Source organism: Corvus moneduloides, chromosome 12, assembly GCF_009650955.1.
Source record: "Corvus moneduloides isolate bCorMon1 chromosome 12, bCorMon1.pri, whole genome shotgun sequence".
Taxonomy (NCBI): Eukaryota; Metazoa; Chordata; class Aves; order Passeriformes; family Corvidae; genus Corvus; species Corvus moneduloides.
Window position 1 is genome coordinate 7,381,665 of NC_045487.1, and position 27,782 is coordinate 7,409,446.

General features: G+C 46.6%; 1 protein-coding gene across 8 annotated transcripts in view; it reads right to left on the reverse strand.

Moving 5' to 3' along the window:
* The window catches only part of PLEKHG4 (pleckstrin homology and RhoGEF domain containing G4), an 86,720-nt gene that overhangs the window by 18,197 nt on the left and 40,741 nt on the right, over positions 1-27,782 (reverse strand). For all 8 annotated transcript variants that reach the window (XR_004242500.1, XM_032121424.1, XM_032121428.1 and 5 more), the window contains 5 exons: positions 26,007-26,105; positions 24,870-25,018; positions 11,821-11,959; positions 9,368-9,490; positions 8,662-8,853 (listed from right to left, as the gene is read on the reverse strand). Coding sequence is in view for 7 of the 8 variants with exons in the window: in XM_032121424.1 (XP_031977315.1) it covers positions 8,662-8,853; positions 9,368-9,490; positions 11,821-11,959; positions 24,870-25,018; positions 26,007-26,105 (702 nt within the window). In the remaining variant the exon portion in view is untranslated. The remainder of the gene's footprint in view (positions 1-8,661; positions 8,854-9,367; positions 9,491-11,820; positions 11,960-24,869; positions 25,019-26,006; positions 26,106-27,782) is intronic.

A 27,782-nucleotide genomic window follows, 5' to 3' on the forward strand; every position in this document is an offset into this window, starting at 1 on the left:
CCTAGGTAGCTGGGCAGCAAGTGGCAGATTTGCCTTCCTCCAAGCTCCACAGTCTCTCATGACTGCAGCTTTGGGTAGATTCTGCACTGATTATTCTCCCCCTATTTTTCTGTCTCACCATAAGGATTTGCTCAACATCTAAAAGCTCCCAAGCCCAGAGGACCAGGGGCCAAGTTTGCTCCCAGTAAAATCAAAAACTTCAATGTTTGCCTTTGCTGCAAACTAGCCTCTTCACAACTGAGGCACTGCCCATTTTTTTCAGCAGCTTTGTGCACCCATGAGCCAAGAGCCTCATGTTACCAGCCAAGCTCAAGATCAAGCAACAGCAAGATGTGTGAGTCACCAAAGCTGGAGCTGGCAACTTGCACAACAGCAACAAATTACCCCATTCAAAGACTAATGTCACCTCCAGAGGTTTTTTTGCATGCTTTGCTTTTACATCTGTCCCGACAGTCACATCATCACGCTGTACAAATACCCCACTGTAATAGCACCCCACAGGCAAGTGTGGACAGACTGGACTGGGGTGGGTGTCTCCCCTCTGCCCTGTACCGGCTCCCTTTCAACGAGGTTCTCCGTGCTCAGTGCTCCTTGCTGGGGATTGCAAAACCTCCAGTATGCCCTTGGGCCTGCATGTGGAAACATGGGTACTTCCTCTGTAGTCTTCAATTCACATCCCTTCCCTTGTGACAAGCTGAGCCAAACTCTGCTTAACTACCACTCGATGTGTTGGGATCTCTCTGCATTGCACGGTGGGTGCTTGTGCCCCGGGAGATGTGGAGCTGAAACTGGATCCAGACACCCCAGCAGATTTTGCTGGGTCCCCTTCTCCAGGGGATCTGACAATGCTGGAAACAGCTCCCTGGTTTAAGAGCACATCCAGATGTACTTGGAGGGTGCAAGGCCCTACAGAGCAGCCAGAGGAGCCTCATCAGAGGCAGCGGGTGCTTGGGAGAACCCTGTCCATATGTCCAGGGCTTTGATATGCAGATTGAGCCATTGTGAGCTTCAGTTCCATCTGTACACTGAGGGGAGCTTCATGACCAGACTGCTTGAACAGATCTATTTAACTCCCATGACTAAAGGGAATTCCAGTCTCCAGGAGGATCCGAGCACCCAGATGGATGCCAGCACACAAAAATGCAGAAAATCTGTCACCCTGTGCAACTTCTATCCCAAGATCAGAGGGGAAAAAAGCACCCAAACTCAACACTGCACACATGCACAAGATCTCTGCTGGCATCAGATCTCACACTTCAAGCACAACAAATTCCCCTTGCACCTCAGCTGCGATACAAGCTGGGAAATCCCTAAACCTGCTGGGAGGAAATGCTCTTTCCCTGCCATGACTTACTGGCTCCCAGTGTTGTGATCCTGCAGGAGATCTGAACCCACCTGACAGGGGCCCAAGTCTTTCAGACAACTGTCAATTTATGCTCATGGCAGCCAAGGACACCGAGGAACTTTTACACGGAGGTGCTCTGGCAATCAAGGCTGAAGGCGGTTTCAGCATGTCAGGCATTGCCCCCTGCACACATCCAGTGGCAGAACATGCTGGCACTCCTTGGATCAGGGGAGGCACATGAGGGGCAAATACCCTACATCCCAACATATGCTGCACACTGGCTGGCTCCCTCAGCCTCTTCTTCCTGCTGTAACCTCCACCAATGGGGAGAATATGGCCAGCACAGTAGGAAGGAGAAGGACCCCAGATGGATCAAAGCTTTGCCCTTCTGCAGGTCACAGACACATCACAGACCTTATACTGCACTAAAGCATTGCCTGAGGTGCTGGGACAGGTGCTCAAAAGCATCTGAACCCAAAAACCTCTCACCTTCAACTGCAAATTGTGCTTGGATTTAGCACATGACAAAAACCTAATTAATTCACTGCTGCTGCTCTATAACACTGAGGGACAAATCAGTCTCACACCTATGTTGTGCAACTAGAAAGGAGCACTGAGTGCTGGTGCTAACTACTATTTAGCTTTTACCTCCTGCCACAGATCTTGCCAGGGCTACAGGCAATGCTGTGCTGCCCATTTGACAATATAGTTATTGGTGAAACATGGGAGAAAATAACTCAAGCACCAGTCAAGCCAGCAGTGATTTACTGGAGAATTCGTAAGACGGAACAGTTTCCAAATCACTAATTTTGCAAGACAGAAAACTCTGATCTGTAGCAGATCAGATTTAAGTGTTTGGGACTTCTGTTTGTGCAAGAAGACTATCTCCAAGGCAAAGCAGAAACTTTCTAATGCACGAACACACTTTGATACGAAAGTAAACACTAGACACTTTTTAACCTTACAAGAAGATTTCTCCAGCAAAAACCTGGCAGAAAGGAGAAGGGAGAGATTTCACACATTAACCTTGCATGAACTCTGCCAGAGGATCGATTTTCCAACCTCGAGGCTCACTCCCCCAGCTGCTTCAGGCTGTGCATGAAAAAGGACACCCCTGAAACGGGAGAACAAATCAGACATCAGACTAGATGTCTGTCTAGGGGCACGACTTTACAGGCATAACTGAGGACGGAGAGAGAAAGAGAGATGAGACAGCTGCTGTCAGACAATGCTGAAGCCAGACAACAGTGGCTTCCTCTAAAACAGCACAGTAAATATTCCTCTCCGGTGCCTTTTGGATTTCACTTCATCATCCTGGGAACTTGCACCAGTAACCAGATGAAAACTGTTATTTGGGAATGTCGTGCAGACCATCCCCAGAAAACCAAAGCCAATCTCTGCACAGAGCTACGGAGAGAATAGTGCACGTTAAGTCACAGGGACTTTATTACAAACCACAGCAAAATCTCATTTGCTCCAAGGTGCTGGGGGGCAAAACCATGTTCTGACCTGTACAGAACTGCTGGCAGCATCATGGCACACAGACCTATGCCTCTGTTTACAGTAAGTATGCTACAGTAAGGACACATCAAATTTTTTCCACTTTTTTCCCAATTTGTTGCTAAGTTCTGCACTTCTCCAAGCACATTCCCAGAGCAGGGAATCATAGCACCCTTTCAGTAAAATTACTTCTCAAACTGTGCCGAACAGCCTGCTACAGAAAAATCACACCTTTAGGTTGCAGATACCAGCATCCTTTCCAGCTTCCCACAGACCAGCATTCAAACCCTTCTTTTTCATCGAAGGCTAAGAAAAAAGAAACATCAACAATTTATCACCTCAAAGGGACTTTTTTCCCTCAAAACCATCATCAAAATTGTATCTGGTACATAATCAGAAATGAAACACAGCAGAAAACAAGGTATCAGCAGGTCTCTGTTCTGAAACTTCTGGGGGGAAGTCAGAGATAACATTTGTAGAAGGCAACTTATTAAGCATACTCTGGATTTCTGCTGTCAAATCTAAGATCAGATCCATCTCTGGAAGCTGGAAGTGCTGTGCCAGCAGGTCTCAGTCACCTGGGGGGCAGGAACCCAGCAAACCTTGGAGCAGTCCAGGAGGGCAGCCCCATCCTGTGCTGTCCAAAACATTTGACAGAAGTCCTGGAGGCTGAGAGGTACCACCTGCCCTGCACAAACATCCAGGCAGCCCCCACAGCAACTTTTAGCTGCAGGTAAATTATGCTCACTGAAATGATCATGCAATAACTTCTAATAAAGAGAAAGAGGGACAGGCACTGCTCTACTACAGACAGCATAACCCTGGGATTCAGAGGAACCATGCAAAGATGCCCACAGCCCACGGGGCTCTGTCTAAGCACACAAAAGCCGCACACAAAGCACACTGATTCATGCTGGATGCACACAGACACGCACAAGCAACCAAGTGAAAAGCCTTCTCTACATTGTTTCCAAACAATATCAGTACAGCTCACACGTCAGCCGGGGCGCCGCACACTTGGTACTTACAAGAGGGTTTGCTGTGTCCGTCTGCTGCCGGAGCCGGGATGGGGTGAATGCGACTTGGAGGGAAAGGTGCATGGAGATGTGCAGAGAGGCGAGAGTGATGGGAAGAACGGCCCCAGCCCCTCTTTGGGCCCCAGAGCAGCAACACTTGCTCACAGGATGGAGCGCAAAAAGGCTGGCATTCCTACAGCAGCAAGGACAATGGGGAGGGATGAGGAGGCACTGCCATAATCAAATGCAGGCCAGCTGGCCCTCCCCCAGGAAGGGCAGGCACCTCCTTCACTTGCCAAAGGCTTTGTTTTCTAAGCCAGAAAGAACAAAGTGTCGAGGAGGAGAGCAGAGGAGAACCCACTGTGGGGGCAGATCCACCCTCAAGCACAGGTAACCCATTCCTAGAGATGAAAACACAGATGGAGAGAGGTCGAACAATATTCTGCCCACTCCAAGCAGAGGTCAGAAGCAGCAGCTCCTTGTGTGCAGCAGAAAAAAAGACAACTGAGGAACAAGAATCAGCAGAGGCTGATGGTCAGGGGTCCTTTGAGGGAAACGATCCAAGGGAGGCAGACAGAGAATACCACTGAAGGAACTGCTTGTGGAACAGAGACCCAAGAAATCCCACTATGGGAAACCCTACCATTTCTCAACCCGCCTTTCGCCACCAATCGTGAGCAGTGGGAACTGAAGCTGAACAGCTTCCCTCAGAAACCAAACAGAAGGCAAGGGCTCAAGCTGCAAAAGACTCATAAGCTATGGTAGGGCAATGACCATACTTTCCCTGAGCACCAATGAGGCACCATCTTGCACAACATCCTGACAAGCAGGAAAAAGCCCCCGGAGCTGCCTCAGGCCCTCCTGTAATGACACAGGCAGCTCAGCTCTGGGCACCACATCACCACACGGCCACAGGGTATGCAGGTGCTGAGCCTGCAGTGAGACGCTGCCCCTTCTGGTTGGGTCAGTGCTTTCTTCCAGAGTGACTTGTGCCAGCAAGGATCAGGCACCTTCGCTCCTGACCTTCAGCAGGACTGGCTGTCATCCCAGACCTGGCAGAGACTGTGCTGTGTGCTCTGGCTCACTGGACAGGCTACTGCAAGTGAGATGCTCAGTCCTGAGGCCACACATGGGCCATTTCAAACCTGCAGTCCAGGTAACCTGCACTTCACTTATGGTAAAGTCCAGAGCATGGAATATAAGAGTGTTCTGGGAAATAATTCACCCAAAGAGAGCTTGAGGAAGGAAAAAATATGAAGGCAAATGAGATAAAAAAGGAGAGAAAGACTTGCTGTGGCTCCTCCTGGTCTTGACAGTGTACCTATGGCAGTGTTATTGTGAAGCCAGGATAGAGAGAAGGAGAAAAGGATACTGGGGACTGTCCTTGCAGGAACCCCAGAACGAAACAGACATCAATGCTGCTGGTACATCATACATACCCTTGCTTGTTCAGCTTCCCAGGTTTTCCCCAAAGCACTGTATGGTGCCAGATCCCAACGCAGTCTTGGAACTGAGTAAACAAGGGACAGCGGCCAGACCAGGCTTGAAGCCACAGGGAGATGGCAGGTCCCCGAATATGCCCACATTGACTTTGTGGTACTGAAAAACAATCCTCCAGCCCACAGTCAGAGTTGGGGAAGGAAGTTTTCCTCACGGCTCCTCCTGCCTCAGCCCAGCCATCATTCACCCCCTGTCAGGCACCAAGGGCTCCTGCCGCAAAGGAAGTGGGGACAAATGGAAACATCCAGCTTGGCACCAGTCATGGCTTTGGGGAGGGAACCCTGCCAGCCCATGTGCAAGCTCCATGTGGTCTGGCCCAGCTCAGCCTGCCTCACTGCAGGGAGCTCTGACAGGCCTTCAGGAACTGCCAAGCAGTGAAAAAACACAGTACAGCATCTTGATGGGGCATATGGGGTTATGCTGTCCTGTCCAACAGCCACAGGGCAGCACCCCACAAAACACATGCCCACCACATGCAGAAGGGCCAGCACCACGGAGCTTCCCATTCCCAGAGGCAGCAAGGTATGTGAGGGGTGAACACCATGATCCCCATGGTGGGCGTGCCACTCCCCTGGCTCATGCTGAGATGTTTGGAGAGCTGAGCTTGCCAGCTCATTACCATAGCGTACACTGCTTGCGCATCTTTGGGCTTCTCCCCCAAATCCTGGGGTTTGGCACTCTGCAGCCTCTTTACGAGAAGGAAAATCAAGGACATTGCACTTATTGTAGACTCCTGCTGTTGACATGCCCTCAAATATTAGAGAAGAGAGAAGGGAGTTAGGCAGGCACTGACAAAATCACTGCAGGAAAGTCAAAAGCAGCTCAGTATCAGAAGAGTGGGAAATCAGTTTAGATAAAATCTTCTGCGTATCCCCCACCTCCCAGACCATGCTTTGGGAAGGCAGAAAGCATTCTGGAGATCAAGATCAAACTCACAGGCACTGAAAGAACTTTCATGCTACGCAGCAACTTCTGCACTGATCCTACAGCTGCAGGATGTATCCCCCTACACTCCTGGTTTCAGTTGGCCACTGGTTCACAATACACACATGGTATATTTACACCACCAAATTGTTTATAGCTCTACTGAAACCAGTAAGATCAAAATCCTCCTCCCTCCCTGAGCCAGCTGCCTCTCCTCCACACCAAAGCAGTGTGCAAACACACTGTGCCACTATCATTTTGTTTTCACTGAGGCCGTGCAGCATGAAAGGCATAACAGAGGGCTGCTGTTGCTGCCAACGACTGCATACTGCAGTTTTCATCCACCAAAAAGAAGCTGCAATGCCCTCAAAAAATTAATGGGCCACTGTTGGGGTCTATGTAGCATTTTTATCCCTAGAAATGACCCAGGCTCTGAAAAGGCTTTGAAGATGTGGAGGAACAGACTGCTATAGAGTCATGTCCAACTATCCTGGCAGCCCAAGAGCTACCACCACAATGTAATTTCCATGCCTCAACAGAGCATGGAGCAGCCTGGAAGCTTCGGGGAGACCTTAGAACACCTTGCAGAACACCTGAAGGGGCTCCAAGAGAGCTGGAGAGGGACTTTGGACAAGGGCATGGAGTGACAGGGTAACAGGGAATGGCTTCAAACTGACAGAGGGCAGGATTAGTTGGGTATCAGGAAGAAATTCTTCCCTGTGAGGGTGGTGAGACCCTGGCACAGGTTGTCCAGAGAAGCTGTGATTGTCCCATCCCTGAAAGTGTCCAAGGCCGGGACAGGGGCTTGTAGCAACTTGGTCCAGTGGGTGGCATCCCTGCCTGTAGCAGGGAAGTTGGAACCAGATGATTCCTTTAAAATCCCTTCAAGCTCAAACCATTGTATGGTTGTATGATCATGTGCTCCAGTCCACATTTGTGCTCCAGAGACTTCCAGCTCTGGCTGGAAGGGTTCACATATGACCAATGTTTGGCTTGGCTGCAGAACTGTCAATATGCCAAGCAAGGCTTGGTGCTTTTGCGTGCCTCAATTTATCAGAAGAAACACGAGAAAACCCTTCCCGGGATCATTCCCAGGATCCCCCACGATGGCAAGAGGTGTGCAGGTACCACAGCAGCCCCTAAACATCTCTGTTCAGTGAGGCAGCAGAGCACAGGTTCTTGCCATTCTCCCATGGCACAGAAGGCACTTCTCTCTCCACTGGGGTGAAAAAAACATTACACATTTCCACAGCAGGAGGGTCCCTCACCGGTGCAGCAAACCGCAGAGATGAGCCAGAGCAGACCTGCAGAGCATCACCAAACTCAATCCTCATTACCCTGACAGCAGTGTTCTGGGCTGCCTTCTCCACTTTTCTGCGTCACACAGGATGCTTTTCCATGTTTTCATGTTCAGCTGAATTTCCTCCCTCCTCCCCTGAGCACTTCTGGCTGCCAAGGCAGCTCAGAGACAGCAACAAAGTGGCACCTACATCTGGTACAGCTTAACTTTTAGTGTCTATTCTTTCTGGAATTTGAGAACTTCAATACCCAATGTTTGTACAAGTGTGGAATAAATGGAGCACAGGCTCCCCAGCCTTCTGTCCTTGCCAAAGCTGTATTTTAAAATGCACTTAGAAAATCCTACTGCTTATTCATCTGCAACTTTAGAAATTAAAGAACACCAAATACAACTGCAGATCTGCTAAATGGGTGCATTTGCACTAAACCAAACAGGTGAGTAGGTCAGGCACTCAGAGCAGTCACCACACACATCCTCTCCTTCTACTTCCCAGATCCCTGTGATGATCCAGGGATCCCTTGTTCCCTCAGCCACACTTGCCAGCTCTCCATTCTGGTGCTCCCTTTCCTCATGCAGGCCTCCACATGGGAGGAGTTTGACTGTATTTAGGACTGAAGAGCAGGGTGCTACTCCTGATGGGTCAACAGGCTGAATTTTCCAGTGTGTAAGGATATAGCAGGAAAATGCAGGCAGCCTACCCTGGTATGGTGGCCAAGACTGGACACAAGCAGCCCATCTCTTGGCCCGTGCCATCAGAGCCAGCACTGCCATAATCCCTCTGTTCACTGTGGCCATGAAAGGGGTTAAAAAGCTCCAGCTCAGAGAGCAGAAAACATCTATGCTTAACACATGTGGACATCTTCTGGAAGACACACCCACCCCTTCTCCCACATACTGACTTGAAAAAAAATCACCGCAGACACAACATGAGCATGGGGGGACTGCTGCAAGTTATAGATGCAGCTCCCTGATGGAGCAAATACTACATTTCGCACCTTTCATAAACAATCTAGCACTGGACTGAGTCCAAGCAGACTTTTTACACCCTCCTCTGTGCAGCAGATGCCTTCTCTTACCTTGTCAAAGAATTCATACAGCCTGACTGTTTCACAGACTCGGTGCCTGGTTTCATCCAGCTGGGTGCAGAACTCCTCCAGCTGATCTCCGTAGGTCTGCAGCTTTACCCTGTAAGAATGCACATCCACAAAGGAGAAGTCTTCCCATTGATTCATCTTCTTTAATGCTTCCTGTCCCCTTTTGCAATATTCCTGAAAACACAAAGGAATTGCTTATGAGGATAGAGACCTGGAATCAATTGTAAGTAGTCTTCAAGGCCATTACCAGCTAGGCCTAATTAGACCGGTTTTTAAGGTTCAAATCACATGATCGGGGGTGTCTTTGTTTACAGTAGAATTCTGAAGCCTGATCTCTTACAATTTACACTTGTCACACAGCACCTTGTAAAGGCCTACACAGCACGACCATGGCTCAATTAGGATCAAAAAAAGGCAGTGTTATAAGCACATCAAAGAAGGAACAAAAATCCCCATCTTTCAACCCAGTAGTTATTTTCCCCAAGACTGGTAAATGCCATCTATTAAGTGTTGAGCTGGTGCCTTTGTCTGCAAAAAAAGAGCTGGGATGCTACGTAGTGAGAAGGAATGACATACACTTTGGTGATGAACACTCTTAGCATCATGTGTTTGGTTGAGCACATACAAGACAGACATGCTACCAACTCAGACACTGGAGAATATATTTTTCCAATCCAAAACCACTTACACTGGCAACAAGATCAAACTCCTTGAACTGCTTTTGTGCTTGAAGCAGCATCTCCAAAGAATCATCCAGGTTGATAGTTTCCTTTAGCCGCTTTCTGCCAACACTCTCAATCCAACTGCTGACCTAGGAGAAAAGGGATAAGCCCTGCTTATTAGTCACCCTGTGCTACTCACCAACGTAGGCCTTTATGTGGAAAGAGCAAGGAACTGCTCTCATAATGTTGGTCACCTCATTACTGGAAAGAATGTGTATAGACTTCTACCCCCATTCTGGCATTTCAGTCTGAGCCTCCTGCTAAGAGTTTTTCCACTTCAGGTTACAGAGTAATTGAAAAGCTCTGCTATTGCTCACCAGCCTTAGGCATAAACATGGCAAGCGGCTGCCTGGGCTCTGTTTTGGGTGAGCCATAGTCTAAAGCAAGCTCTGCAACCTGCAGACTGGCCTGACACTCCTATTATTGCTACCCCAAACTGGGATCAAATCTCCTTGCTGCCAGATTTCCTACATCACTTCCCTTTTCTGACTGGCAGGACACAAACTATGTCAGTATGAATGTACTGATGGATTCTCCCCATTTGCAATGTTTCATGGTTCTCTGGGACTCTCAGCTACTGGTTTTCTGAAGGCAGCTCTCCACAAAGCTGAGCAGCAACTGCATGTTCCTCAGTGGAGCCCAGCCACTGCTGCAGTTATCAGCTCATATCCTCAAAGAGGGGTAGAGGACTGACTAACAAGAGCATCCTAAGAGCAAAGCAGTCATAGGAGGCCAGGCAGGATAACACAGCATCTCCATCACCAGTAGGTTTTAAAAGCAGCCTGCCAAACTTGTCGGCAATGCTCCAGGCATAGGTGCACCTGAGGGAAGGGACAGACTAAGTGCTTCCTAACGCCCACACATCGTGTTTTCCTGTATCATCTGAATCCATATCCCAACTCAACCCCATAGTCAAGGACAAACTCCTAGTTTTGTGGACTGTGAGAAAGTTATAAGGAACAAGCCCACTGGCAAGAGGAAGAGATGGGGGTGGGTTCTCAGTACTTCAGAGGGGCACACTGCTGCTGCCTAGAGCTCCCAGGCAGGCGTAACAGCAGGAGCAACTGCTGGCATCATTGGGGATCTACAAGCAAAGTAAGCTGGGAGCAGTCAGTGCCATTCAACAAAAAATTAAGTTCAGCTTAAAGCAAGGACAGGTTGCAGTGCCTGCTTTTGTGCCTTTTTTCATTTCTGTTTGGTATTAGGAACCTGTGTGTTTAAGAGAGTCTCTACCAGGTTCTTGCAAGACACTTCTTGTCCTGAACGCATCCTGCAGGGCGCCCAAGTGTCTACCTCCAAATGGGAAGTCATTAAAACTCCTGGATCCACCTTGGCCTGTGAAAACACTAGGTAGGCTACAGCCTCCTTTGCAAATCCAGTTCCCACTAGAGGAGAAGAGCCCAGAACCCCTGAAGAGCAATGGTGAAACTGATACTAATACTTATTTTTAAGGACACATAGAACTTCCCATTGTTGATGAGTTACAGCACAGGAGACCACACAACTCCATAATCTCAAGGTTGAGTTCAGGCTTAGGGATCTGTAGCATGGAACATCTGGGATCTGCAACACTGAAAGGACTCATCAGCTCTTGAAGGATGCTGAGATCTGAGCTGTTTTATGACTTTTTGAGGTCCTCTATCAAATGGCTACAGATTTCCAAAGTTTTTCTGAAAGCCAGTGCCTGTTTGCTTCAGTTATCCCATGGCTGTCAAGAGTTTCAACAAGCACCAAACGAAGGGAAGTTGAAGGTCCCACAGAAGTGCAGGGGGTGGGAGGTTGAGTATGGCTCTTGGGCTAAGGACACGAGGCCATTCCGTGCCTGAAGGCTGTATAGAGGGCTGCACCCAAAGGCAAACCGATTGCGTTTGGTGCTGTACCCAGAGGGGAAGGAGTGTGCCTGGACTTATCAGGTATCAGGGACCTGAGAACAGCACAGGAATCTAAACAACAGAGTACAGGACAGAGATGGGCAGCTAGTGTGGGGCAGGGATATTCAGCAACAGGATGTCAGCAAACGCTACAGGAGCTACAGCCCAGAGGGGACATGCAGACTTATCATCAGCTTGTCATCACTCTGCTGCTTCTCAAGGTGAAGTCTTGCCGAGAGGGCCAAAAAAGACACCCAAACTCCCTGTGTATTGCTTGCCTATACACTTCACAGATATTTATGGGGTTTGACTAATCCACACCTAGAGAGAAGCCAGGAGACTTTCACCCGGCATCAAGAGATACCAGGGAAATAAATGGTTTGATTCTCAGCACTTCTGAAACTCTATCTCACATTCTTATGTTCAGCTGTTCTTTTAAAGGATCAAGCATCACTGTACACCTTCACAACGCATCAAGAGGCCCAGTACCTGCAGGGGAACACACAGTCAAAGGGCAGCAGTCACTGGAACTGATAGGCAGGCCTTACCTCCTTAAAACACTCTTCCACTTTCTCGAACTCCATCACCAGCTCCAGTTCCTGGATGCGCTTGTTTGACAGCATCACCAGTCGGTGAACGCCCTCATCAACTTGATTATAAAGCACACTGGCAGCATCAAGTGCATCTCTGCAAGGGGACACAGGTCTGGTTAAGGGTTTTGCATTAGGTCTTTCTCCCAGCACTTCATGCAAACACAACCTGGCCACCAACAGCACTCCAGTCATCCTCCCCATGGGACCCTCACTGGCCATCTCCACATGGAGAACAGAAGAGAATATTGCTGCTCCCTGCACATTACCATGATTCACCACGCTGGTTCCAATGCAGATAACCTGGCAGGAAGGACAACAGCATCTCCTCCCAGCCAGGCTCCTTGCAAAATTTACCGTATTTCTCACACTTTCAGCTTTTCATAAACATAGATTGTTGCATCAGTGGATTTTCACAAAACACAGGGTCAAGCAGTTTCAGCATCTAAAACCACCATTTGAATTTAATTAAGTAAATAAGCCACCAATAGTAAGCAAATCTCTCCTGAGTGATGACAACAATATTAAGTGCCTGATGCCTCACTCATTCGCAGGCTTTCCACCAGCCAAACAAAAATGCAAAGTGTACAGCAGCTCAGTGCCAAGAGAAATCAGATTCTACAGTGTTGTGCTGAAGAGACTCATAGACAGAGCTCCCTATCTTCCACAGGCAGCTGTGCTGACCAAAGCCCAGCAGGCAACACCAGGAGGCACTCTCCCTGCCAGCCTGCCCACAGCACACAGGCAAGCTTGGAGGAGTTCAGGATGGAGCCCAATGCCTTCAGATGCTGCAGCCAGGGTCTTGGTAAGATGATGAATATTAGCAAGCTCCTTTTAGATGTGTGCAACATCTCTCCAGCACAGGCTTGGGTGAATTACAGATGGGATCCAGAAGACAGAAGAGCATTCAAGCTTATTCTTCTTGTATTTCTTTTACTTCTAGTTTTCCTCTCCTACAATTATGGGCTCAAGAGACAGCTACAAGAAAACACTACAGCCTCCCTCAGCTGTGCTCTACACTGGCATGTTCAACTGCCTCGTCATCTTCTGTACTCACCCTAAACCAATTTTCATTTAATTGTCTTACAACCTTCTGACTTATTAGAGTGTGGCTTTTTTATCATATTATTAAAATTATCTAAAGCACTTGCAAACTAGGTAGCTAATATTGCTAATGGAATATAATTCAAAACAACTCAGCATACATGTTTATTTCTGTCTGGGGTTACAGGCAATCTTGAACCTATGAAATGCAACTGAATATGAACATTTAGTAGCAGCCATTCTGTAGCTTTTATATAGTATTTAATTGACACGAGGTAGCACCATAGGTCTAGACAACTAGCTCTGCATAGCAGAAATCCACACTATTTTTCCATTCAGAATTCCACCCAGTGTGCAACAGCCAACTTCTCAAACCTCAGGCTCTCAGATACTTCTGTTTTTCCTCTTTGAAATGCCATTAGACTGAATGAATTTCTCCAAAGTGCAGCCAAAAATACCCGAATAGTTTCTGGACTAAGATCAGTGCTTCTGCAGTGCAGAGCAGACAGGTTCTCTACAGAGAATCTGCAGGCTTCAGTGGAAAGATCCAAGCTGTACCGCCGCTCTGGCGTTTCCCAAAACCGCTGTAAACAAACTGTGATGATATGAGCCTTCTGTTTTGTAATCCTTTCCTACAGACCGACCCAGATCCAACCCAGGAGACTCACAGCAGCAGTCATAATCATTGTCCAAGCTGAGCTCTGGAAAGTGTTTACAGAGCAGGTTGTGGAGGCCAGTTCCCGTCAGCAGCAGTGACACAGCTGGGACAGCTAACGCGAAACAGTTCAGACGATGGCTGCAAGTTAAATTTGGCAACACCATTAATGCTGTTCGGTTTTGTGCAGCAGAGCTTATCTGTCAGGTCCCATTTTCTGAGTAAGTCTCCAGCATACTGATGGCCAGACAGGCAGACACCCTTCAGTCTTACTCCCACAAGGCTGAATTCCCTGCTGGCATGAGTGCTCTCATCCACTCAGGAAAACACATGGATACAGCAAACACTTCCTCCCGCTGGCACAGATAATCAAGCACCTATAACTTTAGGCATTCCATGCTACTATATGCAAACATTTGCAATTATCCCCTCATGGGGCAAAATATTTTTCCAATCCTTCCCTGAGCTTCCATGGAAATCACTTTGGTGTTGATGCTACTTCTTTGATGGCACTCATCAGCAAGCCAGATTGACCTGCTAGACCTTTCTGTAATAGGAGTCCTTATGTCCACCCAAGCCAATGACAAAAGAGAGCATGCATGGCTTCACCACTTAACATAATATCATCAGATGGCAACCTGATGGCACAGGAACCTGAGACAAGGGTTCCAGCTCTAGCGTTGCCTGACCTAGCACAGAGTGTGATTTGATTAGGGGATGGGAGCCAGGGAGTCCCACTGTGCCCCTTTCCATACCTGACAGAGGAAACAACCCTCCCATTGTCACAAGTCTGAGTAGTTTTCCTCAACAGAAGTCAGTAGCAATCCAGGCTGCAAGGCCTAAGAAATACTACAGATTTCTCACAGAGCAGAGAGCACATTTCCCAAAGACATAAAATACAAGCTTTCCTGAAGACAATGCTACAACTATGGGGGGGGGGAAAAAAATCACCCTCAAGGTAGAGGGATAGGAAGTGATTATAAAAAAAAAGCTAACAAAACCCATATTTCACATAATTTTAAAATCAGAAATAGGCATACCACAAGGTCACTGTGTAAAGAGGCTAATTCACTGTGCCACTGTGGAAAAGACCAGTCTCTTGGAGCACACTTGGGACCAGTGCTGGCCTTATGATCAGCAAACCCCTCCAGGGAAAGTCAGGTTCAAAATGGCAGCAATAAAATACTCCTGCTGACCCACCCAGCAAGCCCTGAGGAACCCATTTCAGGAGAAGGGGCTTGAGTGATCTTCTTGGTGCCCAACTAAAGGACGGATAAAAATCCACCCCAAACAGCACTTCTGGCCCCACACATTCCTTCCACAGAAGGAGTTATCCTGCCTCTGAAGATCTCAATGCAACCAAGCCTTTATGTGCATTAGCAGAACGTGGAAGGGAGCTCCAGTTTAGAAGCGAGCACTGAGCCCTTTGTCCCATTGGATGTCATCGTAAAATACCTATCTTGGTAAATAATGTGGCAGCTACAGATGTACAGAATCTACACACCTATGCACACTCAGTCATCTTCCCTCCATCTCAGCTGATTCAGTGGTAATAGAACTGGCATCCTGTTACTGAACACAAACACACACAAGACCTTTGCTTTACTGATCCACAGGCATCTCAAACTTACCTGAAGTCAGTCTAGGATGCATTTGGGAGTTTATGCTATAAGCAGGAACTAGACGGAGAATTCAGTTCAGAAAAAGGCTGGAAATTAACTCTTGTCAGTAAGTTGGGTTGTGTGGGGTTCTCTAAGCCAAAATCCCTTACTCTTGTCATTTAAGTGATTCTTTTCTCTGCGAATGCTTGCAGCAGGCTATTAATACCCTTATCAGCCACAATTCAACACTCTAAGGCTGCCCCTTCTCATGGTCCTGCCAATGGTTTCCTGAGTGTCTGCAAACAACACACACAGAAAAAATGTTTCCAACAGCTCTTCTGGGCTCAGAGCCCCCAAGCAACTTCGGGTGTGGCATTACACCATTCCTCCTCCTCTGTGAGTTCCTCCAGCATCCCAGCACCTCAGCCCTTTGTTTCAAGGACCAGCCACGTTGTTTTCACACGTTCTGCCTTGCTTAGCAGGCATTCATTAAAACCTCAACGTCTAGTTGTTGGTCTTCTGTTGTATCTCCAAGGTAACTCCATTCATATGTTGTCAGCCCCTGACAGTTCACTTTTACCAGCCTGACAGGCTCTCTAACATCCATCCTTTACTGTCTTACACAGAGGAAAATATAAGCCTTTCCATGCTGTAGTATAAAGTAGGTAGGCAAACTGGGCCAAACAAAGAAATCGCTCACAGTCCATGGGAAAGTTTGTTTTTTCGATTCACTTGGGCACTTCAGCGCTTACAGCCAGGATCCACTGGGCATTAAGTCTGTTCTCCCAAACCTCTGTATATCTGTTTATCTATCTACACACCCCCCCCCCCCCATTTGCTGATCCAGATCCTGAAAACTTCCTAAATGATTTCCAGTGCACTAGTAAACTCCACGATATCCTGCAACCAGGAGTTTTATGGGGAAAATGATACTTCACACAAATATCTATTTCTTTTTCAGCTTCAGACTCAGAAGTTTTAAATTCCTGTCCTTCAGTGCTTTCAAGGCAGCTTGGAGTAAACAAACCAAATATTGAAAATTTGGTTGAAGAAGAAAAAGTGACTTCCATCCTGCCACACAAAAGAAACACCTGGTTGTTAAGGACTTTAAAGATATTTTAATAGTGGCCTGTGCAACTCTGAGCACAAAAGGCAGAGTTGTTTGAAGTCAGTGGAAAGTCTCGTCTAAGCTCAGATTTGTGTGGATGCACTGCAATTTCCCTGCGCATGGGAGTGTGGTAATAGAGTCTTTCACTACATTCTTCCATGGCCAAATCATCAAAAGCAATTTTGCAATAGTGAAGAGTAAATATAATTTATAGCAAAAAGGAGTAGCTTGATCTCAGTTTATGTTTCCCCAAATCCTGTTTTCATTGGGCAATTATCGTTTCAGTGGAAAAGGTTCCAAACATCTTCAGTTTTCTGGAGAAGTGCCAAGCTGTTGTATAATGATAGGGTAATTTTAAACCTATAATTTAGAAAGGCCATTTCTGTCTGAATCCATTCTTCAAAAAAAGCCAGCCTTGGAGAGTTACACTTTAGTTTTCAAAGCAAAATACCTGTTTTATTTTCAAAAAATAGATGGCCACAGAAGAAGCATCCAGCAGAGTCACAAAAGCAGGTGCTGCCTGAGCCATGCCTGCCAATGCCAGCAAGATGCAAACAGGAGAGCACAGGGAAGGGAGCAGCAGAACCATCACTATTCTGCACTTTCCTGTCGGCCCCTAGAAGAACTGCTCTGACAAACAGCAAGAGCAACAGATCTAACAAAGGGCTGAAATCAGAGTTCATCCTCTGACCAGCCATGGTCAATTTTAAAATGGTATGGATGGAAGTAAATACAAAATTTTGGTAGAGTATTTGATGGGGTTTAGGCAAGTATAGTGCAGCTAACTTGTCCTGGGAAAATCAGATATCCTTAATTGTAGTGTAATTTAGAAAAAACACAGTCAAATGTTACAACATTAGCCTCATCTAGTCTTTCACTCCTGGTGCTAAACTTCCCTTGCAGATGTCTCTACAGGTTTTAGCAGAAAATGAACAGGATCTGGCAACTAGGAGGTTTAAATGATGGATTAGTCCAAGGACATCACCCAGATCATGTGTGCTGATACCTCGGCTACAAATCACTTAAAACATCCTGAGCAATGCTTAAGGAAGAAATCCTTCCAGCTCTGCAGGGACAGTCCTGTGTGCCTGAGGGACATTTTGCAGGAAGAGAAATGTCATTCTTGGTCATTACTGCATTTTGGTAGCAACCTACGTAAGTGCCATATTTATAATGATCCCGTAAAAGGAGGTCAACCTCAAATGCACAGTCCTGCTCTTCAAGCTGAGAGCTTCACATGCAGCTGAGGTTAAAATTCCAACTAGCCATGGTGAAGCTAAAGCAGATACTGCTAAATAAACTAATTATTCTCTGCAGAACACATATAGCCATGGCGGTTTTTCAATTCCCTGATAAAAGCATCTGAGGAACAGGGTACATTTTTTAGAACCCTCAAGTTTCTTACAAAGGCACAGAGGTCAAACACCAAATCTGGGGTTGCCTGTGGGATGCCTGTTCCCATTCAGGATGGGACCAGTGGATCTAGCTGAGACCACAGACCTGGCTGAATCCCTCCTCACTAGGTTACCTGACCTGGGAGCAAACCATACAATTAATACAATGCACTGGAGACCACAACTGCCAGGAGAATTCTCTTCTGGAGCACAGTTCATTTAAGTGTGTTTTTAGCAGAAATATGCTCAGAAATGCCTTTAAAAGCCAAGGGATCAATGCACACAGTTAAACAAATGTCCAAGCACAGTCCCAAGATGTGACCTTTGGTTCGTTCTCCTGCCTGGCTTGCATTCAGTTATAATAAAACTGTGTTCAGATTCTGGTTGATTTTAAATCCCAGTAAGATCCATAAAACTGACTGGGAAAAAAAACATTGTAAGAAATACCAAACTAACAAGTAGCCTGCTTACAGGGAAAGTTCCCTCTGCAGTGGAGCCTTGGACAGGATTTGGAAACACCATTCTGGGAACACTGAGTCTCCAGATGTGGTTTTCTACCAGCTGTAAACAATTTCCACCTCTAAACCTTGTCTAATGTACATTAACCTGCTTGTTTATACTTCATATCCTGGTCAAATACACCAGTCTAAGAGCTGGGTTCCTGATGCTGAGACCACCAGGCTCTCAAGATACCCTGCTCAAATATATACACACTGTCATTTAAAGCCACGTCCCTGTTTCATTGATACATTCTCCTTTTACCCACTTCCAGGGCTATGTACAATCCATATAATAGCAGGGACTGTTCTATTAACCAGCCCAGCAAGAGACGTATCTATCCCAACCTAGTTATATAAAAAATGGTGCTTGTGGGATAGCCTGGGCTGAGGCAGGAATGTCAGGCAGTTCAGCTAACATCCTATACTGGAAACTTTCTGCAATTTTTTCCATAATATTTTTAAACAGATAAAACACAGTGTGTCACTAATTACCTAATGCCCTGTTGGCATGACAAGCATTGCAAACAAAAACAAGCAAAACTGGAGTCTTTGGGTAAATTCTCACTGAATCCAAGAAGATTTAGGACACAAGACAGCAGAAAATAAAAAACAGAAAGGGAGCTGAGGGGAATCATCTCATAAAAAGCCTAAGAGGACAATGAAAACTTACCTAGACAGAACTCTGCAATCTTTTAGCTCTCTGCAAATGCCACAATTGACGCCTCACAGCACTTCATGCACTCAGAATGACAACAGCCCCAACTCCACTCTCCTTTATGTGTGGAGCAGCAAGATTTGTTTAATGCGAGCTAAGTGCTTTTTACCAGGCTAAAACCACCACGCAAACAGAGGGAACAGGTTAGACTGTAACCAAAATGAATACCAAGCAGCACAGTGTGTGTTTGGGTAGAAATGTTGCAGTGCGCTCCTCCCTCCACCTGACACAAACAAATAAGGCCAGGGAAGAGCACTGCCACCCATGCTCAACCAAAGGCTTAGTGCTCATCAGCACCTTCTGTGTCACCAGCAACAGCGCAGAGGCGTCTCGTGGCAGCCTTTGAGCTCAGAATTTAAGCACGTTTTTTCATCTGGCTTCAAAGGTATACTGAGTATACATCTCATCCCAAGATGGAGGTTTTAGGATTAGGTCTACAGGAGGAACATGCACAGGACCCTACAATGAAAGGTGCCTCTCGCAGATCGTATCAGGAGTGCACACTGGCAAGTGGTAGCATGAGAGGCTCCCAGAGTTCCCAGAGAGGCAGGAAGATGAGCAGGCTCTAGCTCAACTGCCATCAGTGAGAGCGACACAAGCATCACCATCTTCTGAAGCACGTACAAACACACAGAGCCGCAGCAGACACACATCTCTAACACAGAAAGGGAATGGCAGAAGACAATAATGCCTCCAGGAAGGATTTCCCAGCATAAGTTGCCTGGCTATGACCAGCCTATAGCAGCAGCTGCCAGTTTGATGGTGCACACACTGTACCTTACAAACCAAGAAGCCCAGCCATCTCAGTCTGCCCGAACTGGGACTTTATACACCAGACACCCATCTCCCCTGCTCCCAACTTGTTCCACATTTTGGCTGATCAGCTTAGTCTCTCTGACTCTACACAAGCTTTACATGGTGCTGTGCAGTCCCTTGGCAGAGGACTTAGAGCCTGTACATTATCCAGGTCTACTTCCACCAAAGGGAGCTCATACACCGCTTTGCAGAATGGCACATGCAGGCCTTGTAACATCCCAGGAGCTGCTACTAGCAGGAGCCTTCCTGGAGACCCACAAACGTGAGCTCTGAAGCACCACAGAGCTACACCCCACTGCACTGTTAAGTGACCACAGCTTCAAGTAGACCCAGAGTCTCAGTAGTGTGTGTGAAAGCCGGAACATGAACTATGGAGGCTTTTGGCTGCAAGATCACCCTCTTTGTCACTGTAACTGAGTCAGGTCCAGCACCAGGAACCTGGCAGCTGCTGCTCAGGAAGTCTGCTCTGTACTGTCCATTACCTCTGCTCAGCTCAGATCCCCACCCAGGGCTTCCAACTACATCACCAAGCCACACTAAAAATAGCCAGCTCACAAAACCAGCTCTCGGCTCTAGCCACTCCACCCTCAAAGTACAGAGACTAACTATACTGCCTTCTGCAAACAAAGGAGAATTCACTCCTCCATCTATTTATAAGCTGCTTATTCACAGCTTGCAAGCACAGATTCTTTTCTGATGAGGAGCTTGGGGGAAGAGATGATGCTTTTTTTGGTTCCATGTTGCACAGAGCCAAGCACTCAACATGATCATTCCTTCATCATCTGAGGTTTTTCTCCTTTCAGCTCTCACCTCTAGCCTTGGGACTATCTTGCCCATCACCATGCAGAGCATGACACAATCCCACTCCCGTGCCACAGTGAGAACACAGGTTAGTGGTAGAGCCAGGCAGGTGCACTCTGGTTAAACTAATATAAACCATCTATATATTAATATAAAATGGTTATACCTTCTTTACTCTACTTGTGACTCATAACATCTGCAGGACGAAAGGCATTCACTGGGTACTTTGGCTAGGCACATATTTCCAGCTCTTGGCTATGCTGGAAGAGCAGCAATAATGAGAACAACAGTGAAAAACACCTGGCTAAAGACCAGGTTAAAAGGATCCTGGCCTTGCTGCCCAGCCCCACATCACAGCCTCACTTCAGCAAGAGCTCCCACTGCTGCTGTCTGGCTTCTGGCAGCTTCTCTGACACTTCCATCGTAAACTTTTAAGTTTTTGACATCCACTACAGAAGCAGCAATACCTTAGTCCACCTTTCACAGCTGGCTCAGTGAGTTGCCTGCAAGCTACAGGTTAGTTGATCACTACACTAGACAACCAGTAGCCAGAGCTACACCTTCTAACCAACTCTATGTACCTTATTAACAAGACTGTGGTTATTAAAAAATTCCTGTTTGAAAGTGCAAAAAGAAGTATTAACAGCATTGAAGTGATGGAGGTGTCTGCCATTTGGCCACACTTACCAAGAGGAACTTCAGCTAGGCTAACAGCTCTGCATTTCAATCTCCAGAAAGACTGGGCCAGCAAAACCTCTAAGGGTTCAGCTAACAGACCTGGAGAAGCACTGAACCTTCAGCACAGTGGACGGTGCGAAGGCGAATGTGCTGGCTTTAAATCCACCAACAGTGAGCAAGTGGCAATGCCACCTCCAGCAGTCCCACTGCACCTCTGGGTGGCCAGCCCTATCATTAGACCACTTAAAGAGGCGCCACAAAGATATTGGCTCATCAGTGCCACACCCACACCAACTCCCGGCCAAATTCAGCCTGGTCTTGCTGGAGGTGGGAGATCTCAGAGACCAGCTGAGCACTCCACAGCCCCTAAGCCAACTCCCTGCAATGAGCTGCCTGCAGGATGTGTATTCTGGTAACTGAGCTCCTTCTTCCTAAGCTAGGAAAAGGCAGAGTTCCAGACAGACTGCTTGGAGAAGTCAGTCTTTCCTTTTGTGGATGAGCAGCTGGATGGGCAAGGCTATCTTTTACAGTGGTACTTGGTGGAGAAAGGAGTACGAGGACTCCTGGTCAGCTCACAATGTGAGCAGAGTTACTGGTCAAAGCCACTGCTGTGGTACAACAGCATGTCAGGATGGGACCATCCAGGAAAGACTCCCGGAGGCTGTTAAATCATCTGTTAGAGAAACTAATGGATGGAGCCCAACACATCCCTCCTGCATGCCCACATCTTTGATGGGATGAGTTCAACTTCTGCAGGAAAGAACCTGTGGCACTGTCTTAGCAAAGCCTCACAAATCCCAGGTCAGACCTGAGCAGCAATGAGATCCCACTGCTCTGTGCCACAAAACACTCCAAAGGGCATCTCTGCTCTCCAGGAGGGCAGAGCGAGCAGAGAAAGTTCCACAACCAATCCCATGGAAAGAGTTTCATTACTAAAGCAAATCTTGCTTGCTGTTTGCTCTTGAAAGGTATTTGGCAGATAACATCTGATTGCCTGAGCACATGCCTGCTTCCTTGCCTGTTTTAACTTACTATCTCCAACCTGTGGTCAGGCATTTTCAGAAGGGTTCATCCATATCTATTTTTACCAGCTCCTGGTGTTCTTTTTCCACGTGAAACCACAAACTAGCAAGAAAGACATCTGTGAGAGCTAGAAAAAGGTATTGCCTGAAAAAAAGGCAAGTCAATCCCTTGCTTGGTTAATCCCAAGGTGAAGGTGCAGATGGGCTTGTCATCTTTATTTAAAAAAAAAAAAAAAAAAAATCACAATTTTACCTTTAGTTCTCCACTTATAGTTGGCATATTGTAATTAAGTCGAGCCAAAAGTCCAGAAAACTGCTCTTAAAATTGTCTTCTCTATTTATATGTAATTCCTGCACATTCGGACAGTCACCTGTTCACAACTGGCCTCAACTTACGACTAAGAAGTCCTGGCAGTCATGACTCCGTTTTATCAGACTTTTGCACCATAATGGACAATAAAAAACTTCAACAACTGGACATGTGATAGACAAAAGAGCCAAAAAGGTGGCTTAGAAGAGTTAAAGCCATTTGACTTGCTTTCGTAAATAATTTATTTCAAGTGTTGGGAGAATGGGTGTGGAATTAGGCTGTTAAGCATTAGATCAAGATTTTACAATTCAAAGTTCAGAGCAGCAGTACCACAAGCCCTGCTGAGTGCACATACAAAGCCAATCCTGTTCCCTTTTCACACATCACCAGTCAGAAATCGAATATTGGACCTACATACATCAATAGCCACTCCATGCTAGCTTAGCTGGCCAGTTGCAATATTTTGTCCACACCCTGCTTTGATCGTATCTGTTAAAGAAGCCTTTGAAAATCATAATCTTTACAGTATTAAGCAGAGCTCAGAACCTTTAATATCTGCACATCAGATAGGAAAGAAGGAGTAAGTGCAAAGCCATGGAGGACCCAAAACCAACAGTGCCTTATACAGCGTTCTCTAGCCAAGTGATAGAGCCTTCTTCCCCATTTGAAGGGATCCTGGAACAAAGAAGAGTGGACTTCTTTAGTCCTCTGCCCTAAGTTAGATGAAAATTAAAATACTGGATGGAATTTAGTTTCTGCAACTACTCCACAGCCTAGAAGAGAATAACTTTCTCCTGCTACATTCATTTATGCTCCTTAAGTTGGAGAGAGCCACATATATTTGAGCCATGGCATACAGTCTCCTTTCACACTGGCAGACAATGAATATAACCTGAACTAAGCAGAGAACATGCTACACAGCCTCGGCATGCACTCAAGCACTGCACAATCAAACAATTCAGTGTGTATCCCCCACCCCTGCCCTTGCTAAAGTAATCAAAGCAGTAAATTATCCTTTGGGGCTCTGTCAGATCAGGTTTCAAAGTTGATCATTTCCCTGCACAAAAACACAGGCTTAGCTCAAAACCAAACCAAAACATAAAACTCATGCACATTCTCCCCATTCTCCTAGGACTCTAAAGTTGCTGTGTGTTGCTTAAAATAAATAATAATAAAAAAAAACCTAAATAAAACAAAGCACAAAATCCCACATTATTTTGCTTCTCATGTCGCATGAGAATGAAAAGACTATACTGTACTAACTCAATCCAAAATTGCATCAAGATTACTTCACCAGTTCAGCAAGAGAACTGTGTCTGCATAGCCTGCCAGAGCTCCTGACAGGAGTCACAGCAAGCAGGAAACAGAAACAGTTACACAGCCTGCCCCCATGCTCCCCTCTCTGCACCAAAATGTCAGTCCTCTTCTTCCAGTGACAGGTAGCAACTTGCACTGTCATCCACTTGCTGAATTTTAAAAGAGAAACATGCTTTTCACAGTGTTGAGATACTCCATAACTACTTTGTTATCTTCTCTTCATTCCCTCCCTTCAAACCTCCCAGCTTGTGATGGCAACAGGGAGTTTAACCAGAGCAAGGCTGTGGATGCACAGAGCTATTCCACATCACCCTGCCACCCCCTGTGCCCTCATCTGCACCCACATGCCAGCGGTTATCTCACACTGGGCTGGAAGCTCCTGGGTGCAAAGGCTGCCTTTCTACCTTGTTGTTTGCACAGCACATAGCACAGAGGCCTTCTCATGCTGACAAGCTTCAGGTGTTTTAACAGCACAAACAGGAGTTGTGCAATGCCCTGGAGATATCAAACAGCTGGGCTCTCTCAGTCCCCGCTTCTCATACCAACCCCACAAACGGGCAGCAAGTATTTGTTTGTGCAAACTGTACCAATGTGTGAGGAGATCAGAGCCTGCTGCAGCCAGCAAGCATTCCTCCCAGCTAAGGTCCTTGGAAATCCCCTTGCATAAGGAGTGCCTTGGGAAATCACACAGAGATAATGGCCTGCACCTAAACATTCATCACTGGTATCATCAATTAAGGCTGGTGTTTTAATAATATCTACCCAAAATATCCAGCTCTCTCTCCACTAAAGAAGGTAAGTCTGATTTGGCTTGAAAAAGGAAGCTGAACAATCTAAGTGAATCCACCTGGACTAGTTTTTGGACTGGGGAGGAAGCAATCCGGTTAAGAGTAAAATTCATTACATTTTTCACCTTTGCTGTTTTCAACGTAATTCTTTGCTACACAAAGCTGTTCTCACGCCTGCACCAATGATGGAGCACCTCAGGGAGACTCCTAGCACCTGCCTTTTGCTCATGTCCATCTCCTCCCACTCTGGGGGCTCACCTGTAGTCCTGGGTAAGGGTGACACAAGACTCCTCCTTCCCCAGTCTGGCCAGGAGCGCTCCACCCTCCTGCTGCACCTTAACCAAACTTGCATCTTCCAGAACATTCTTCATCAACTGCCTTGAATTCCTCAGCAGCACAGCTGCATCCTGGAGGGATCACAAGAGTGAGTTGAATTGTTACTGCAACCTACAGGCAAAAACCAGCACCTAAACCAAAACACACCCAAACCACATCTCACCTGGGCCCACTCTAGGAAAAGGGGAGGTTGGTTCCCACGGCTGTCTCTCTCCAGCCTGACAAGTCCAAAGAGATAAACAGTGCTCCTTATGCTCCTGGTACCTTCCCCACCAGGCTAAAATTGTGCCCCAGTTTTCATCATTGTTGTTCCATTCATTTGCTGGGCATAGAAGAAATAAACTTCCCAGCCTCACTTCCCACTCACACCTAACTCCTAGAGTTCTGAGAGCCTGGATCTGCATGGCTCCAAGCCATGGGACAAGATGCACACGAAGGGTTTGCGGATATACAGGTGTGTGCAGGAAGGCCACTACCATATCCTCCATCATTTACTATTGGAACCCTCAGTGCAGAGCTGGCAGCAATTCCCTACCGTGTCAGGGGTACAGCAACTTCTCAAGAGGAGAAATAGAAAGTTTGTGACCACATAGGCTTGGTCTTTGTCCCTTCCCGTTCTTGCCCACTTCCAAACTTGTGTTCTGGAGACAGCAAAGTTGGAACCACAGCACAGAACTAAGCTGTTACCTAGTATTATTCCAGGCCATTCAAGCCAACCTGATGCGGCACAGCCCAAGGCAGCTGCTCTGTACCTGGCACACCAAAGTTTGTACCAGCTACAGAGCTCTGGAGCTGCTGAGAATGCACCTCAATGCTGGAGCAAGCACCCATCAGCAACAAGCCCAGCTGGAAAGATCTCCTGGGTGACACTGAGGAATCAGACAATCAGCTTCCAGAGCCACTGAAGCCTCTATCACTTCGTCTGGATTAGTTTCTACTAGTACTGGGAATACTCTGCTACTACAGCTTGCAAATTCAAAGCTACAGCTTTTCTGCAGCTATCCAGCCTCATGTTCTCTTCTGTCTCAGGTCCACCTCTGATCTGAGGAACATGCTTACCTCAGCCTTTTCCGGTAATTTTCCAGACTCCACTTTATTAATAGCTCCCTGAAGGAAGGCACAAACACCCTGGCATCCTTGTAGCAAGTATTCCAGCTTCTACAAGAATAAAGGACCAAGGCAGAGATTATTGTCTCGCAGCTGACAGGAAAGGTCTTCTGAGCTTGCAGAAGCTTAGGAGTACAAAAATCAAGAGAGGATCAAACACATTAATCCAAGGGTTCAATTATATCATTCAGTGAAACTGTATCAGCAAAGAGAGGCCCATCAGAGGCTTCAGATGCATCACACTAGACCAAGGCCTCCATGCAGACCTTAGAAACCTGCATACTCATGGCTCGGATGGGTCATGCTTTACAGAAAAAACACCCAGTCCACTTATGTCTCACATTCTTCCATTAGCATTTCTTGTAACTTTCCATGAAGATGAATCACACTGCATGAATTTCAGAGAAACAAAACATAAAACAAATACTTGGAATTTTTCTACTTTAAATAATTTCTCTTCATGTTAAAAGTAGTGTAAATTAAAGATTAGGAAACTGGAAAGCTTCCAAAATTAAGCACCACCTATGGATAAATCTGAAATCCTTCCTCTCTTCAGGGTGGGTGGAAGCAGGGAAAAAAACAAACAAAGCCCAAACATTTCATAAGGGTTCATGAGGCACTGTGTTTTAGAGAAGTCAGTAATATAAAGCCTGAATACTGTCAGATGCCACTGAAATCAAGAGAAGGGAGAAACAGCTATTCCAAAATAACCATGCTCAAAACAAAACAAAAAAGCAGCTGTTTGAATCTTTACTGAATTGAACTCCCTCTTCCCTGGAGTGCTGGAACAACGCCAGCAGTGACAGATTAGCAGGCAGGATGCAGGTGAGATCACTGAGACAGGAAATAAATGCTGTTTGCCACATAGCTCCAGAGCTAAAGGAGCTGAGCACATGGGTCATTACCCCACACAGTATAAACAGGCATTCCATACAGTATGATTCTCATATTAACCCCCTTTGGCAATGTTTTACATGCTTAGAAAAGAAGTAGCCTGATATTATGGTTCTTCCTTCAAGAACTGCCCTTCTGCACATACAGAGCACCTCAGCTCTCAAGGTATTCCCCACTCTGTCCATAAAACTAATCCATAACCTCTTGCAAAGTTTCTCTGCTCCCTCACTGCCAAATAGATTTCAACTTCTCAAAGTCAATCCTAGGCACCAAGATGAGGCTTCTGTACCTCTACTGCATGAGCACAGGCTGCTACAAGTACTTTTAGATGGAAGTTTAAGAGAAATGGTTCTAAAGTAAGTTGGAAAAAGTAAGTTAACATCTAGCACATGCCAAGCCTATCTCCTGAAGCCTGCCACCAGCACCACAGTGGTGTTATCAGTGACATCTTAATCTGCTTCAAGTGCTGCACTGTGTCACAGAGCACTCTGGGCATCGAGGTTGGAGCCTAAAGACCACTGGATCCTCTGGAAGCTGAGGTGACAATTCTGTCAACCACCAGGGTGAGCAAATTCAACGTGAAGGCAGCCAGCTTGTGTGCAGATTTACAGAGATTTAATCCTGTCTAGTCTCAGTGTGCCAAATAACTCAATAGAGCTTTTAAAGATTCAACAAGCATCTGGTCCACAGCACTCAGGCTCCCTCCACAGCACAAGCACACACGGAGCTGGGTACTGGTACCATGGATGCTACCCTCTGCAGGCTTCTGGCAGTCTGCACGTACCCTGCTGCTTGAAGTAAAAGTTATTCCTAGAAGAAGAATTCTGAACTGAT